This window comes from Phaeoacremonium minimum, assembly GCF_000392275.1.
Source record: "Phaeoacremonium minimum UCRPA7 unplaced genomic scaffold PA7_03_scaffold_610, whole genome shotgun sequence".
NCBI classification, from domain to species: domain Eukaryota; kingdom Fungi; phylum Ascomycota; class Sordariomycetes; order Togniniales; family Togniniaceae; genus Phaeoacremonium; species Phaeoacremonium minimum.
In genome coordinates, this window is record NW_006921512.1 from 639104 (window position 1) to 653723 (window position 14620).

Genomic DNA, 14620 nt, shown 5'->3' on the forward strand with positions numbered 1-14620 from the left:
CATTGTAACAACATGCATTACTTCTACATGTGAAAATACTTTCTCATAGTTGCTTCGACGCGAATTAGGGGTAAACATGCCCCGTCAAAATTTACTACTTGAAAATCTCTACACAACGTCTCCGGTGACTCTCTATTATTAATCATTCTGGATATAGAAAAAACAGAGACTTGACATATCCAAATGAAGCGAGCATCATTGGTTTCTATGTAAACCGTCGCACAGGACAGAATGGAATACCGAGAAGTGCGGGGATTAGGTTCCTAGCGTTACCCCAGATCCCAGCTTCCCCAGAGTATTAGTAAAAAGAGCTTAGGCATTTGGCGGTCCACCTACACCCTAGCCCATGCCGATGTGAGATGTCCTTGCCATCGGCTCCTTTACTCCGAGCTCTGCACCTACTAAATCCCTAGACCTGAGGTCCGAGTGTTAGTCTTTGATTTGCGGCGTATAAAGAGTTCAAGGTTCAGACACCCGCGTAAAGGCACTGCTCTCTTTTGTCCCGGAAGGTCGTAATAGAATGATCAGCTCTTGTACGAAATCATTGTTCATACTTCAACCATCGAAAGTCATTAACAGCGGTTTGTTCGTCCAAGCTTATCACCATGGCCAGGAAAGCCAGCCAGACGATTACCGCATTCAACCTGTCGGTTCGTAACTGCTCATTTCATGAAAGACATACAGCAGCAATCTGACACGAGAATACGTAGATTATCCTAGCACTATGCCTGGGTAGCATGACATACGGTTATGCTTTCAGTGTCACATCTACCACACTAGGCCAGCAAAGTTGGTTTGACTATTTCGATTTGACGCAGGATACAACTTCGCCGCGATATGCATATACCAACCGTATCATTGGTGCAATGAATGCTTGCTTTGGAGTGGGTGGTTTCTGCGGAGCCATCTTCGTTGCTTGGGCTTGTGATCACTTTGGACGTAAAGCCTCCTTAATGATTGCAACGCCTATTGCTATCATTGGCGGCGCATTACAAGGTGGTGCCGCACACATTGCTATGTTCCTTATAGGCCGTCTTCTTGGTGGCTTTGCTGTCGGTTAGTTCGCCGTGAGTCCCTTCCGCTGGCACTAAAAGTGACTTTATTTATAGGTATCCTCATTGTACTGGTGCCATTGTTCCAGTCCGAAATCGCGCCGCCTGCAAGCCGTGGATTCCTTGTGTCCCAACATGGTATGAACACCTCCGACTCCGTGTGTCTTTTCCTTTCCATCATTAACCATATTAGGTGTTGTTGTTGTCTTCGGCTATGCTGTTGCAGCTTGGATCGGCGTTGCCTGCTACTTTTCAACGAACAATGCATTTCAATGGCGATTCCCGCTCTGCCTCCAGTCACTGTGGCCACTCATTATGCTGATTCTGTCTCCATTCCTACCGGAATCTCCTCGTTGGCGTATGTGTCTGATTGAAGTACAACATTGCAGATACTAATAAGCCTATAGTCCTTATGAAGGATCGCGATGATGAAGCATGGCGAACTGTTCTGAAACTTCACTCTAGCGGCAGCGATGACGACTCAGCAGCCGCAACCTTTGCCAAGGAGGAATACTATCAAATGAAGATGCAAGTTCACCGAGATCAAGCTATTGCGGCAGAAGAGACAGTCTCCACTTTGTTTACTAAACCTTCCTACCGCAAGCGAATGTTTTGTGCTTTTATGACAATGTTCGGAACCGAGTCCACGGGCATTCTAGTCATTTACAGTACGTCAGACATAGCACTGTGTCTGCATCTAATTGATGTTCTAATACTTGCACAGACTACAGTGTGCTCCTTTACCAAGGTCTTGGGTTTTCTACCACAATCTCGTTAGTGCTCGCGGCTGCATACGTGACGGTTGCATGCTGTGGGAATTACATAAACTCTCTGTTGATCGACCGCGTCGGTAGAAAGATGCTTCTTAGTAAGTACCAGTCGTAAATTGAGTCAGCGACATTTCTAATGGGCATTCAAAGTCATCGGTATGACCGGCTGTCTGGTTAGCACCATCTGCTTGGCAGCTATGACAGCTCAGTACACTGGCACATCTAATGCTGCGGGCCTACGTGCTGGAGTGTTTTTCATGTTTCTGTTTGTCGGCTTGTACGTGGAACCCTCTCAGATCCATTTCCTGTGTATACTGATCAGTTGGGTGACAGTTATGGCGGTTGCCTGGATGCAACCAGTTACGTCTTCTGTGCTGAAATTTTCCCAACTCACATTCGTGCAAAAGGTCTGGGGTTCGGCATTTCAATTCTGTTTCTCACTGTCATCGCATACCTGGAGGCAGCGCCGACCGCCTTCGCACAAGTTGGTTGGAAGTACTACCTCCTCTTCATCATCCTTACGGCTATCAACATCCCAATCATCTACAGTCTCTTCCCGGAAACGAAGGGTTTATCATTGGAGGAGATTGGTGAGAAGTTCGGTGACGAGGTTGCCGTCTACATCACTGGACTTACAGATGAGCAAAGGGCAGAGTTGGATGAGCGGATTGTTCTTGAGAAAGCATCAGCCACTCATGTGGAGAGCAAAGCACCAAACGGTGCGTCAGGCTCCAGTGGCAAGGTTGACACTGGCTCTGATTTTGCAGTATGAACCGCTGAATACGGGCAAATGCTCTGCAATAGGTGCCAGCAAGGGTTTGAAGCAATAAGAATGGATAGTTGTCTTGACTACCGATAATGTCGTATTTCGCACTTAGGAGCAAAAATAAACTCAGCCCGCTGCGTGCTTGTAGCGTACATGATTTACCATCTTTCACAGTGTATCGTCCAGTGCTATTTAGATGATTCTTCCTGCGTTAAGTGATATGGTGTCTTCCTGTTCAAGTCGATGCGGCCCTTTCGACAGTCACGTTAGGGGTGTTGCTTTTGTGTGTAGGCGCCCACTGTAATCCTTCGGTGACTTCAGACCGAGGGCTGGTCTAAAGTGCGGCGATCGCGTAGCACCACCCGAATGCGGAGGACTAGAGGGGACAAGCGATGCGGCAGCATGACCCCGAACACCCCGCATTATGCGACGCCGGACAACAAGACGAGGATGAATTCAACCGGCGTCTGGGTATTACTGCTTTCTAGACCCGAGAGCCAGCATATCAAAGAGTGAGCGCTGTGTTCCGATATCTTAAAGTCCCAATTCTACGTCGATCAAGAGAAATCGACTAAGCTCCCATTTTATAAGAATGACTGGCTTCAAGACCCCGAGTCCCGGGGAGTTGACCAAATTCTACATCAACGGCGAGTATGTGAAGGCAAGCAGCGATGGGGTCTTCACTGTTCACAACCCCAAAGACGGTACTGTTGTGTCAGATAAGATCCCAGTGGCGACAGCGAAAGACGTGGACACAGCTGTTGAAGCTGCACAAGCAGCTTTCCTCGGGGAATGGAGCGAGTTCAGCAATGCGCGGCGCGGCCAGTGTTTAAACAAGCTCGCTGATCTTCTACAAGAGCACCTCGAAGACCTCCTCAAGTTGGATTCACTCAGTAGCGGAAATCCAATCTCACTCATTCCCACACGAGAAAGAGCCTACATTGTGAATGGATTAAGATATTTTGCGGGTTGGGCCGACAAACAAACGGGCCAATACATCCCAGATGACGATGGCTTTGTCAAATTGGTTCGTCACGAGCCTCTTGGGTGAGTCTAGCAGTGTCTATGAGAGCTATCTCAAATATAAAACTAATTAACAGTAAAGAGTCTGCGCCGCCGTATGTCCCTTCAACGCCCCTATCGCCACAATGTTTTTCAAAGTCGGTCCAGCCCTCGCCACAGGAAACACAATAATTGTCAAGCCATCTGAAAAGACACCGTTAGGGACACTTGCTATCGGCCCCTTGTTTGAGTTGGCGGGTATCCCCAAAGGAGTCGTGCAAATTCTTACTGGGGCTGGCAGTTCAGGGGCACTGCTTGCCAGTCATATGCGCATCCGTAAGATCAGCTTCACTGGCAGCGTTGCCACTGGAAAGAGGATTCAGGTTGCTGCTGCTCAAAGCAATTTGAAGCGTGTGACGCTTGAACTTGGCGGCAAAAGCCCTGCAGTGGTTTTTGAAGATGCCAATCTCGAGAACGCCCTGACGTGGACCGTGAACGCGATTATGGCCCGATCAGGGCAAGTATGTGTTGCCGCCTCTCGTGTCTACGTTCAGAGGTCCATTGCCGACAAATTCATCGAAGAATATGCCAAAAAGATGAAAGCTGCTGCCGCGAAAATGGGAGACCCGTCTGAACAAGATACCGCTTATGGGCCACTTGTAGACAAGCTGGCCTACGAACGGGTCGAGAAGATGATCGAGCGCGGCAAGACCGAGGCGAAATTAGTTGCGGGCGGTGGAAAGCTCGGCGAGACTGGCTACTTTATCGAGCCCACAGTTTTCGTGGATCCGCGTGACGACGCACAGATCTTGCACGAGGAGGTGTTTGGACCTGTGTCCGTCGTCATTCCCTTTGATACCGAGAAGGAGGTCATTCAAAGGGCTAACGACACCGAATACGGTCTTATGGCCGGTGTATTCACGCGAGATGTCACCCGGGCCCTGCGAGTCTCGGCGAAGCTCGATTCAGGCGTTGTGGGCGTTAACTGCGTTAGTGTAGTAAGTTCCGACTCATGATTGCCCTCTACTGATCAATGCTAATAGCTATAGATGAATGTTGTAGCACCTTTCGGTGGCAAGAAACAATCTGGTTTGGGGCGAGAGTTCAGTTCGGAGGTCCTCCGCGCATACACCGAGCCCAAGACCGTATTGATCAAGTGAGTTACAATTTACGGTGTCTCAGAGTACATACGTGATCTGACAGGTTAATAGTATGAATTCATCATGAGAACTTGGAAGTCGTTGGTTGATGCCTAGGTAAAGTATGCAAAATCTTCAGATGCCATAACAAGAAGTATCATGTACTGTAGAATCACAATAGCTGATCAGAGACTTGGCTTCGGGTTTGTGATCCCAATAGATGACCTTTGATGCGGAAATTAATTCATCATTGAATATCGATATACATTTTAGGCCCCGATTCTTACTACAATCTTTTACAAAAGATATATCTGATTGTCGTAATGTAAACACGTCGAGGACCGTTGCATCACCATAGGTTTGTGCTTGGGCCAGCCCGACTTCAACATGAGTCCCTGTTGTGTCCGGGCGCACGTCCCGGGTTGGCGGCACCCCCTGTCCAGCTTAATCCCAGTGACGCACCAAGAAGCGGAGAAGTGGGGAAACGCGGGGAGGATTCACCGAACCCCAAACCCCACAGCCCGGAGTCAACAACCCGGGGGCTACTCCAGGAGTTCATACGCCTTTGGACAGGCTACCGGTGTATTCCTAGGGAATCCCTAGTAGATGGCCGTCGGGGACCGAAGCCATGGTCCACGAGGCCCACTGGGTAGGCAGAAACTCTCCATAGTAGCTATATGACCTCGCCCGATCTTTTGTTTCGTGAGTTTGTCGCAAAATTGCCAAATCATCTGCTCCGTCATTCTGATTACCATGGCTGGAACGACCGAATTAGTACAGTCCAATGGTATATTCCACGGGTTGCCTGTGTATCCGAAAGATGTGACAAATCTCACTGCAATTGTCACTGGAGCCACGGGCATTTCGGGATATCACATGCTGAAAGTCCTCTGCGCTGCTCCTGAGCGATGGTCAAAAATCTACACACTTTCGCGCCGGCCTCCTCCGGACTACTTCTTCAAGGAGTTGGGAGATGGTGCAGACCGCATTCAGCATGTTGAGGCTGACTTCTTGGCAGATCCAGAAATACTAGCCAAGACATTGAAAGACACAGTCGACAAAGTGTAAGATTATTTGTTTGAAAATAGCCCCTAGCATAAATCAGATTTGCTAATGTGACTTCAAACAGAGATCATGTTTTCTTCTTTTCCTACATGCAGCCCGCTCAAAAAGGCGGTGTCTTGGGAATGTGGTCCGAAGCGGATGAATTAGCCAAGGTTAACGGTTAGCAGTCTCAAAAATTGTTCCACAAGTATACGCTCACTCGCTGATACTTCACAACAGGAAACCTGATCGCGAACTTCCTCGAGGCTTTGAAGTTAGCCAACTTGGCCCCAAAGAGGTTTCTCTTGCAGACTGGAGCCAAACACTATGGCTTTCATATCGGCCCAGCAACAAATCCCTCTTTCGAGAGCGATCCCCGGATTTTGCTCGAGAACAACTTCTACTACCCTCAAGAAGACCATTTAGCCAAGTACTGTTTAGATACTGGAGCGCAATGGAACGTTGTACGACCGTCTTACATCATAGGGGCTGTGCGAGATAATCTTCTCAACCACATGGTCGGCATTGGCGTATATGCTGCAGTTCAAGCCAAGCTCAACCAGCCTGTGAAATTCCCCGGAGATTATATAGCATGGGATAGAGAGTTCTGCCAGAGCACCGCAATTCTGAATGCATATCTTGAAGAATGGGCGGTCCTGAACCCGAACGCTGGTAATGAAGCGTTCAATGCTCAGGACGGACTACCTTTCACGTGGGGTCGACTGTGGCCTTATCTCGGTACATGGTATGGAACATCTTGGACAGCTCCCGAGAACGATCCTTCCAAGTACAGAGTCTCTGAGTCAAGATGGAAGGAAACTCCAAGAGGGTAAGTACACACGCCTTAAATCCAAGGCATTTTGATCCTAGAATAATTATTTATTTCCACAGCTACGGCCCACAAGGAGTAACCCAGACTTCTTTCAGCTTGCTTGAATGGTCTGAGGACTCGAAGGTACAGGGAGCGTGGAAAGAGCTTGCCGAGAAACATGGTTTGCTTTTGGACCCTTTCAAGGATGCCGCACGGCGAGCACAGATTTTCGCCATGAGTGACTCTGCAATTATCGGAGGGTGGGCTCTCTCACTCAGCATGCGAAAGGCTAGGAAAATGGGTTTCCATGGCAGCGTCGACTCTTATGAGTCAGCTTTCCATACACTAAGAGATCTGTCAAAGCTCAAGGTGTTACCGCCTCTAGCCGTAACAGAATATGTCGAGTGAATTGTATCTAAGTAGCTACGGGAGGAGGGAAAGAGAATGGGGTTAGCCGACTGAAATTTGCGTAGTCAAGTAATGTCCGAATACGAAGCTGTCTAAGAGACTCGGGATTGTCAGCTCCTCTACCTTGCATGTCTGCTTTCAGAACGACTCAATGACTAGATCATGACCGAGAATGTTGATAACGTTACCGCTAATGGCATCTCTGCCACTACTAGTTGATTACTTGTCTTTCATTACCCTGCTATACTATTGACTCTAAGCCCGGAAACTTTCTGAGCGAGCTTGTTTAGAAAACACTCAGCGACACAACCAGTTGCAAAGTCTCCACCAACCTTGCAAGTAACTATCTACGGTTCATGCGTAAAATAGTTGCCAGTCAGTGTAAACTAAACCTCATTAATCGTGACCCGTCCCTAACCTGATTGAGCTTCTCGAAGCTATGAAAATTTGATGTCCCGTGTTGATATACAACTTGAATCCTCTCTTGGAAATAGCCTTAAAAAAGTTCAGTATTGTGAACAAGGATGAGATGAGGCAATTTTGACCGGTGAGCACAAAATGTCATCAATGATGGAAGCAGTTCGGATACATCAGGCAGCACGTCACGGTTCATCCGACCTTGGTGCAAAATATACGCAGAATCAGGCTAGATCAAGCCATAGTAGATAATTATTGGTAATATCGAAGACACCTTGGTGGAAACTTTCGCGAAAAAGGTCAACTAAATCCAGCAGGATGCGGGTCATGCGGAGAATCTCAGTCAGCAAGGATCTGGACTCGATATACATGCAGTGGTTATGCATAATCTTGGTCCGAAGTTCTCATTGGGGTTTTAAAGCCAAGCTTTCGCTGCCTGACAGGTCTTAATTAACAGCGCATTATGACAGGACATATGTAAGATCTAGCGAATGCGCCTGCCAGATGTAGCGCGTTAGTGGACGGGTTTTACCTGTTCTAGAGCAAGATACTATTCGCCAACTGTGGAGATAGAAGTGCATGATGATGTTAGGCCGCCACCAGGTGTGATTCCCCGGCAAAGCAACATCGGGAAGATGCATCTCATGATTCTAAAATATCGGATGTCACGGCGTAGACCAATTGTTGCGCTCAGGAGGTCTTGCAGTCGACTGCAAGGAAAGCATCAATTCATCGCGCAGACGTCCAGATTGTGCCAAAACTGCATAGCATTTCTTGGTTTCTAGTTACCCCATTGTTGACACATAGTTCTAGGTAATCCGTCAAGATGTGACCATTGAACCATTGCCATCGGGAAGCCTTCCGCGAACTACGCTTCCTTCAGACACCCGTACCCAGAACCGGTGAGCTCATTTCTGGAAAGGATTTCTCACCTTGAGGCGCCATGCTTGAATTGGAAGGCGTAGCAATTGATTTTCAAAGAATGCGAATCTCACGAAATGCACACGTGCGACCGCACGAATCATCTTTAATTGCCATGACTACCTCGTACAGGGTCACAGTTTTAGATAAGAGCCTCAAGTCTCGACAGACGACGCGACCGCCTATGAATGCATTCTCTTCAACTCTTTCTCCTCAAACACTGTCGCTTGTAAAATGCAGCAATCACGGTTTCTGAGTTTTGGGGGCATGCTGCTTCTCCTTCATTCGAGAGTCCAAGCGGCTCTTGATGGACACTGCCCGCCCCTTGGGCCCGTCCTTCCGGCGCCAACTGCACCAAGCTCCAACCCAGCAGTTCAGTCAGCCGTGGCCAAAGCAATGACCCTCTTAGATGACATGACGGCTGGATTTAACGGCTCCGCTCTCGCAGTTGGAGTTAAATCAATTCATGAAGACAACCTGTTGCTAGAGTATAGCTATACCCCGCCAAATGTTGACCCTCGAGGTGTACAGAAGGTGGATTCAGATACAGTCTTCCGTCTCGCAAGTGCGTCCAAAGTCTTCCCGGTCTTGGCTCTCTTGCAACTCAGTGGAGTTGATCTCAACGACCCTGTAACCAAATATCTCCCCCAGCTCCGGTATCTCAACCAGGAGGCGCGTGCCCAAAATCCTATTTGGACTATTGATTGGGATGATATCACACTCGGGGCACTAGCTTCACACCTTGGTGGCATAGGCGGGGATAGTGAGTTGCACGTCGTGGATATGAGCTTCAAAGTATGAGACTGATAAAAGATAGTGGTCACGGACCTCCAGCCTTATGGAAATTGGACCGAGCTGGGCTTCCCTCCTGATGATCCATCTAAAGATCTTGGCTGCTCGGGGCTCTTGGGGCTTCCTCCATGCGATGCTAGTGGTATGTTACTACCAACTATATGCACGAAAACGTGGTTCTGACGATATAGTATTCTGGGACCGCTTTGGCGAGCGGCCCCCTGTATACCTCCCTTTCTCTTCCAGTGTTGTCTATTCCAATATTGGATGGGCGGTCATCGGATTTGTTCTGAAAAACGTGACCGGACAAGATGCAGGAGAGTACATCAAAAAGACTATCTGGGAACCCCAAGGAAGTAAGTGCGTTTTGAGCTTCCGCTTTGTACAACTTTATCACGAGTTCTCATTCCACTTCTGTAATGTTCAAAAATGCAACTCTGACGCTAGCCACCATAGTGACTAATACATTTCCGTCTAAGCCGGACGACAACTTGGGATTCATTCCCGTAGACGATCAATGGTGGTAAGCAGTTCTCCAAAACCACATCTATTTATGGAGTTTCTCGTAAACTCTGACCGATACACTGCTTTATCAGCATTGTTTCGATAGCAGACTTTATTATTCTTCGTTCGACTTGTCTTCTAGGTGATTGCTAACTACATGTGTGATAGGAACGCATCCATTGGCTTTGAAGCTCCGTGAGTCTAGTTCTCCCGAATATAGATATGATTGTTAGCTTATCATGTTCATAGTGCCGGCAATTACTACTCCACGATCAATGATCTGCACAAATTTGGTGACGCCGTGCTTCTTAACAAATATCTGAGTCCTGCAAAGACAAGAAAGTGGCTCAAGCCAGCCACTGGCACATCCTCGGCAGGGACGTTCATCGGCACACCATGGGAGATCTACCGCGCTCATAACGTGACCAAAGACGGGCGCCTCATTGAATTCTACACCAAAGGCGGAGACCTGATCACATACCACTCATTCATTGTGCTCATACCAGACTACGATCTTGTCATCACGGTCTTGAGCGCCGGTCCAGAGAGCGATAGCGTGCCCACTCTAGTATGGTCAGAGCTTGCCACGGCCCTCCTTCCCAGCATCGAACAAGCCAGCAAGGACGAGGCACAGCCGGTGTATGCCGGGACGTATAGTGATGAAGGAACCAACTCGACAATCGTCCTCTCCTTGGACGATTCTCCCGGGTTTTCAGTTGATACCTGGATCATCCGTGGCGTCGATATTATCAACACCTATTTAAGCATCAATCTGCCACCGGTTTTCCCCACACCCGAAGGAGAGGTGCGCGTCCGTATGTACCCAACCGACATCAAGACAGACAAACAGGAATCGTGGAGAGCCGTTCCTACCGTCGGCACTCCCGAGGAGATTGAGGCTACAAATGCCTTGCTGTTCTGGCAGGATGGCGCCTGTCTGACTTGGGCATCTATGGATAGATTCGTGTATGAGTTACTATCGAACGATCACTTTGTCTTCAGTGTGTCCGACAGTGGTGGAAATAAGGTAGCTACGGCACTAGAGGCTGTCGGTTACAGAGCGACGTTGGGGAAGGCCAGCTAGTTCCATAAGTACTGAAGAAGTCCATGATGGTATTGAAGACCTCAGATTACCTGTTTCCTGCAATCCACTTGAATAACTGAGATGGTATATAAGTACCCCGAGATGCTGGTATGCCGTATCGGCAGGGGACACAAATTCTCCCAACCCTAACCCACCAAAGCGGGCGGGCGGGCGGAGCCGGCGTGGTGGACCTGGCGGATGCCCCACCACGGCGAAGACCACAACAGTCGGCACAATCACAGACAAAACGACATATATCATGACTATTCGGAGGAAGAGCTCTCTGGCTGCGGCCAAGAGGATACAGGTCCAAGTCACTTCGGACGCTGAGGATGCGCCGAAAATCGTGAAGAAAGTTGTCCGTAAAACATCAACACGCGTCGAGGTCGACGCGTCATGGACGAACGACGCGCCGCCATCTGAGGAAGAAGCACCACGACCAGCAAAGCGACTCAAAACAAGCGCATCTTCACACAATGGAGTATCTCAGCTAAATGGCCGCCTTTTCGGTCATGGGACGACCAATTGGAAAGCATGTGCACCACCGGCCAGACGGCATGCCGTGGAGTATCATCGGCCACTGCTCCTTGACGGCGAGCAGGGTAGAGCAGGTCGCGATGTGCTGCTGAAATGGTTCGACAGCGTCAGCGCCGCGCGCGCAATGCCATGGCGCAAGGCGTGGATCGACCCGCAAGAGTACAGTGACGCGGGCGAACTCCGGCGCGTCCTGGAGAGGCGCGCGTATGAGGTCTGGATCAGCGAGATCATGCTACAGCAGACACGCGTCTCAGTTGTTATTGACTACTGGAATCGGTGGATGGCGAAGTGGCCGACTATCCAGGACCTCGCAAAGGCCGATGAGCAGGATGTGCTGAGCGCCTGGCGAGGTTTGGGATACTACAGCCGCGCGACGAGGATTCACACTGCAGCGCAGAAGGTTGTGAACGATAAAAAGATGAATGGCCTCTTGCCTGAAACTGCCGAGGAGCTCGAGGCAAATGTCCCAGGAGTCGGCCGCTACACTGGAGGCGCCATCTCAGCCATCGTCTTTGGCCACGCAGCGCCGATGGTGGACGGCAATGTGCTGCGTGTTCTGAGCCGGCAGCTGGGGATCTTGGGTAACGTTAAAACAGACAAAACAGTTATCAGCTCCTTATGGGCTGCTGCAGATGCACTTGTGAAGGCAGTTGCTGAAGACGCGTCGGAAGGCACTGACGTGACGCGTAGGAGTGACGGTCCTGGCCGCTGGGGCCAGGGGCTGATGGAATTAGGGAGTACCGTGTGTGCCCCGAAACCGAATTGCTCTGCATGTCCTGTTACATCAACGTGTCGAGCATACGGCGAAGGGTTGCTGGTGGCCACCAAAACCAAGAAGGATTCACTGGGGGACATCGAAGAGCTTTGTGATTTGTGCGAGCCAATGGAAGAGGTTGACGCGGCATCCGATGAAGAGGATGGTGACGAGGTTGATGGCTTTGCAGAAGCAAAGACAAAGAAGAAACCCCAAGGCAAGAAACAGGCTACCCTTTCATCGTTCTTCGGACAATCAGGGTCGACAGCGAAATCGGCAAAAACTTCAACACCGGGAACTTCAGGAAAGACTCTAGAGGTGGCTGTTGATCACGCTCGGAAATTCCCCGTCAAGGCTATCAAAAAGGCTGTACGTGAAGAAGAGACGATAGTATGCGCAATAAGGCGCAGTGATGGGTCCTACTTGATTCAGAGACGTCCCGACAAAGGTTCGTTCATCACTGTTGTGCGAGGCGCTTCGCTTTTGATACATTGCTGACGCTTCCTCTAGGTCTACTTGCTGGCCTGTGGGAGCTTCCGAGTCTCATCTTACCGGGTACAAACGATAGCACGCCGAAGTTGCGAAAGAAGGCTGCGCAGGAATTCGTCTCTGGACTTCTCAGTAGCGAAGGAAAGGGTCGTCCGAAAGACCAGTCGGGGAAGCTGCCGGCGGGGCTAAGGCACGTTGGAGAACTTGGTAGTGTGCCATGGTTGTTTTCTCATATCAAGCTGACTATGCATGTTCAATTCTTCGAGCTCGAGACCGAGACAGGTGATGCAGAAGCGTTTGATATCAGCGGTCGGCTCAGTCGGTGGGCTTCAGGCGACGACATTGAGCAAGAGACGATGGGAACAGGCATGCGGCAGTGCTGGACTCTTGCCAAAGAAGTCGAGCCGTGAATACGAATATCAATGCGGACGTGGTCAAACGCGTATGAGCCCCAGTCACGAGCGTCCGTCGATGAATGTTTAGAAATGTGACATGAAGAAGTTGTCGCAGTCACTTGTACACTAACATACTCTGCGTTCACGGTGTCTTGATTTAAATGAGTCATTGGGATACGTCGCTAAAGAGTCAAGATAACTAAGACAGCATTCCTCAAGACTCAAGATCTGTTCCCTAAATCTTAATACTCAAGTTTATTTGCTAGCTGCATCGGCTCGAGCGGCAACTATGCCAAGCTCAGCCTAAACGCTTGAAATGAGGCGCCCTTTTACGTGCCTCTCTAGCGCCTCATCTGCCGGTCCCCCACTAATGTGGCCGTTTTTGCCGCCTCCCGGATCTTTGAATCTTCAATCTTCAAATCTCTTTTGGAGGCGACTTTGCAACGGCCATGCGACGACCATCATGCGCATTTCCTACGTCCATGCGCTCTTCTGGATCGTGTGGCTGTTTCTCCTGATTTTCAGCTACTTCAACTCGTACGATGACCCCTCCTCCATCTTCTACGACACGCGCCGCGCCTACGAGCAGCGCTTCTCGCTCGTGAGATCCGCCGAAGCCGACCAGTTCCTCAAGCAGCCTTCGGGCGTGAAGTCGTCAGCCTCGCAGAAGGACAAGCTTCTATGTATCGGAATCCCCAGCGTCAATCGCACCTCCGAGTCCTTCCTCTCGCACACCGTCGCTACGCTGACCGACACCCTGACCCCTGACGAGCGCAAGTCCGTCCATATCGTCGTCCTCCTCGCCGACAAGTCCCCGCAAGCACATTTCGCGTACGGCCAGAAATGGCTCGATCAGATTGTTGACGAAGTCTTGGTGTATGACACCGAGTCAACGCCCTCCAACATCAGCGACGTGTACCGCACGATTCCCTTCAACGTCTACAAGGACCCGCGTGGCGACGGGCGGGTTGAGAACATGCGTCTCGACCACTCCGTGCTCGTTGAGACGTGTCGCAACTACGGGTCACCCTACTTTGCGCTCGTGGAGGACGACATCGTGGCATCGCGGGACTGGTTCCGCCGGTTCAAGAAAGGGCTCGCATACACGGAGAGCCAGTCGGAAAAGACACAGACCGACTGGATGTATCTACGACTGTTCTACTCGGAGATCTTCATGGGGTGGAACAGTGAAGAATGGCTGACGTACTCGGAAACAATCTTCCTGGTCTACGTCGTCATCCTAGCCCTATTCCTAGAGGCTCGGAGGCGTTGGAAATTTGGTGCTAGGTCTGGCGCTTCAGCAGCCGAGTCGAATATTCTCGCAGCAGCGGTGTTCGGTCTTTGGATACCGGCGATGATTGTCTTGTATTTCATGGCAGGACGAGTGTCAGTGAACAGACTCATCCCGTGGCCCAATCCCGGCGCGCGCGAGATGGAGCGCTACGGATGCTGCGCGCAGGGCCTGGTTATCCCCGAGAGACACCTCGAAGGATTCCAGAACCTACTGAGGAACCCTCCGTATGACTTTGCGGGAGACCAGAAACTAGAAGGTTATGCGGAGAGCCGGGGATTGAGGAAATGGGCTTTGGAGCCCAGCGTGTTCCAGCATGTTGGCCTGAAGCAGTCGTCTGCTGGAGATGTTCGAGCTGAGGTATGGAATTTTAGCTTTGAGCGGCAACACAAGAGATAGCACGATATAGTCCAAACACCTCAAATGTGTATATATCTGTATATA

At 50.0% G+C, this 14620-nt stretch overlaps 5 protein-coding genes across 5 annotated transcripts; all 5 read left to right on the forward strand.

Moving 5' to 3' along the window:
- Positions 1 to 1659: 1659 nt before the first annotated feature.
- UCRPA7_8856 (putative mfs sugar protein) lies at positions 1660 to 2594 on the forward strand (the record flags this gene model as incomplete). The annotated part of the gene is made up of 3 exons (XM_007921365.1): positions 1660 to 1720; positions 1973 to 2099; positions 2156 to 2594. 3 exons carry the CDS (start codon positions 1660 to 1662, stop codon positions 2592 to 2594), a joined length of 627 nt encoding a protein of 208 aa, XP_007919556.1.
- Positions 2595 to 3916: 1322 nt separating this feature from the next.
- Positions 3917 to 4750, forward strand: UCRPA7_8857 (putative aldehyde dehydrogenase protein; the record flags this gene model as incomplete). The annotated part of the gene is made up of 2 exons (XM_007921366.1): positions 3917 to 4579; positions 4640 to 4750. The coding sequence occupies 2 exons, from the start codon at positions 3917 to 3919 to the stop codon at positions 4748 to 4750; spliced, it is 774 nt and encodes a 257-aa protein (XP_007919557.1).
- Positions 4751 to 5406: 656 nt separating this feature from the next.
- Positions 5407 to 6992, forward strand: UCRPA7_8858 (putative nad dependent epimerase dehydratase family protein; the record flags this gene model as incomplete). The annotated part of the gene is made up of 5 exons (XM_007921367.1): positions 5407 to 5431; positions 5505 to 5793; positions 5859 to 5953; positions 6014 to 6602; positions 6665 to 6992. The coding sequence occupies 5 exons, from the start codon at positions 5407 to 5409 to the stop codon at positions 6990 to 6992; spliced, it is 1326 nt and encodes a 441-aa protein (XP_007919558.1).
- Positions 6993 to 9433: 2441 nt separating this feature from the next.
- Positions 9434 to 12900, forward strand: UCRPA7_8859 (putative a g-specific adenine glycosylase protein; the record flags this gene model as incomplete). The annotated part of the gene is made up of 9 exons (XM_007921368.1): positions 9434 to 9478; positions 9602 to 9645; positions 9795 to 9821; positions 9876 to 10592; positions 10804 to 10818; positions 11353 to 11828; positions 12306 to 12370; positions 12434 to 12449; positions 12512 to 12900. 9 exons carry the CDS (start codon positions 9434 to 9436, stop codon positions 12898 to 12900), a joined length of 1794 nt encoding a protein of 597 aa, XP_007919559.1.
- Positions 12901 to 13348: 448 nt separating this feature from the next.
- UCRPA7_8860 (putative integral membrane protein) lies at positions 13349 to 14575 on the forward strand (the record flags this gene model as incomplete). The annotated part of the gene is made up of 1 exon (XM_007921369.1): positions 13349 to 14575. The coding sequence occupies one exon, from the start codon at positions 13349 to 13351 to the stop codon at positions 14573 to 14575; it is 1227 nt and encodes a 408-aa protein (XP_007919560.1).
- Positions 14576 to 14620: the final 45 nt, after the last annotated feature.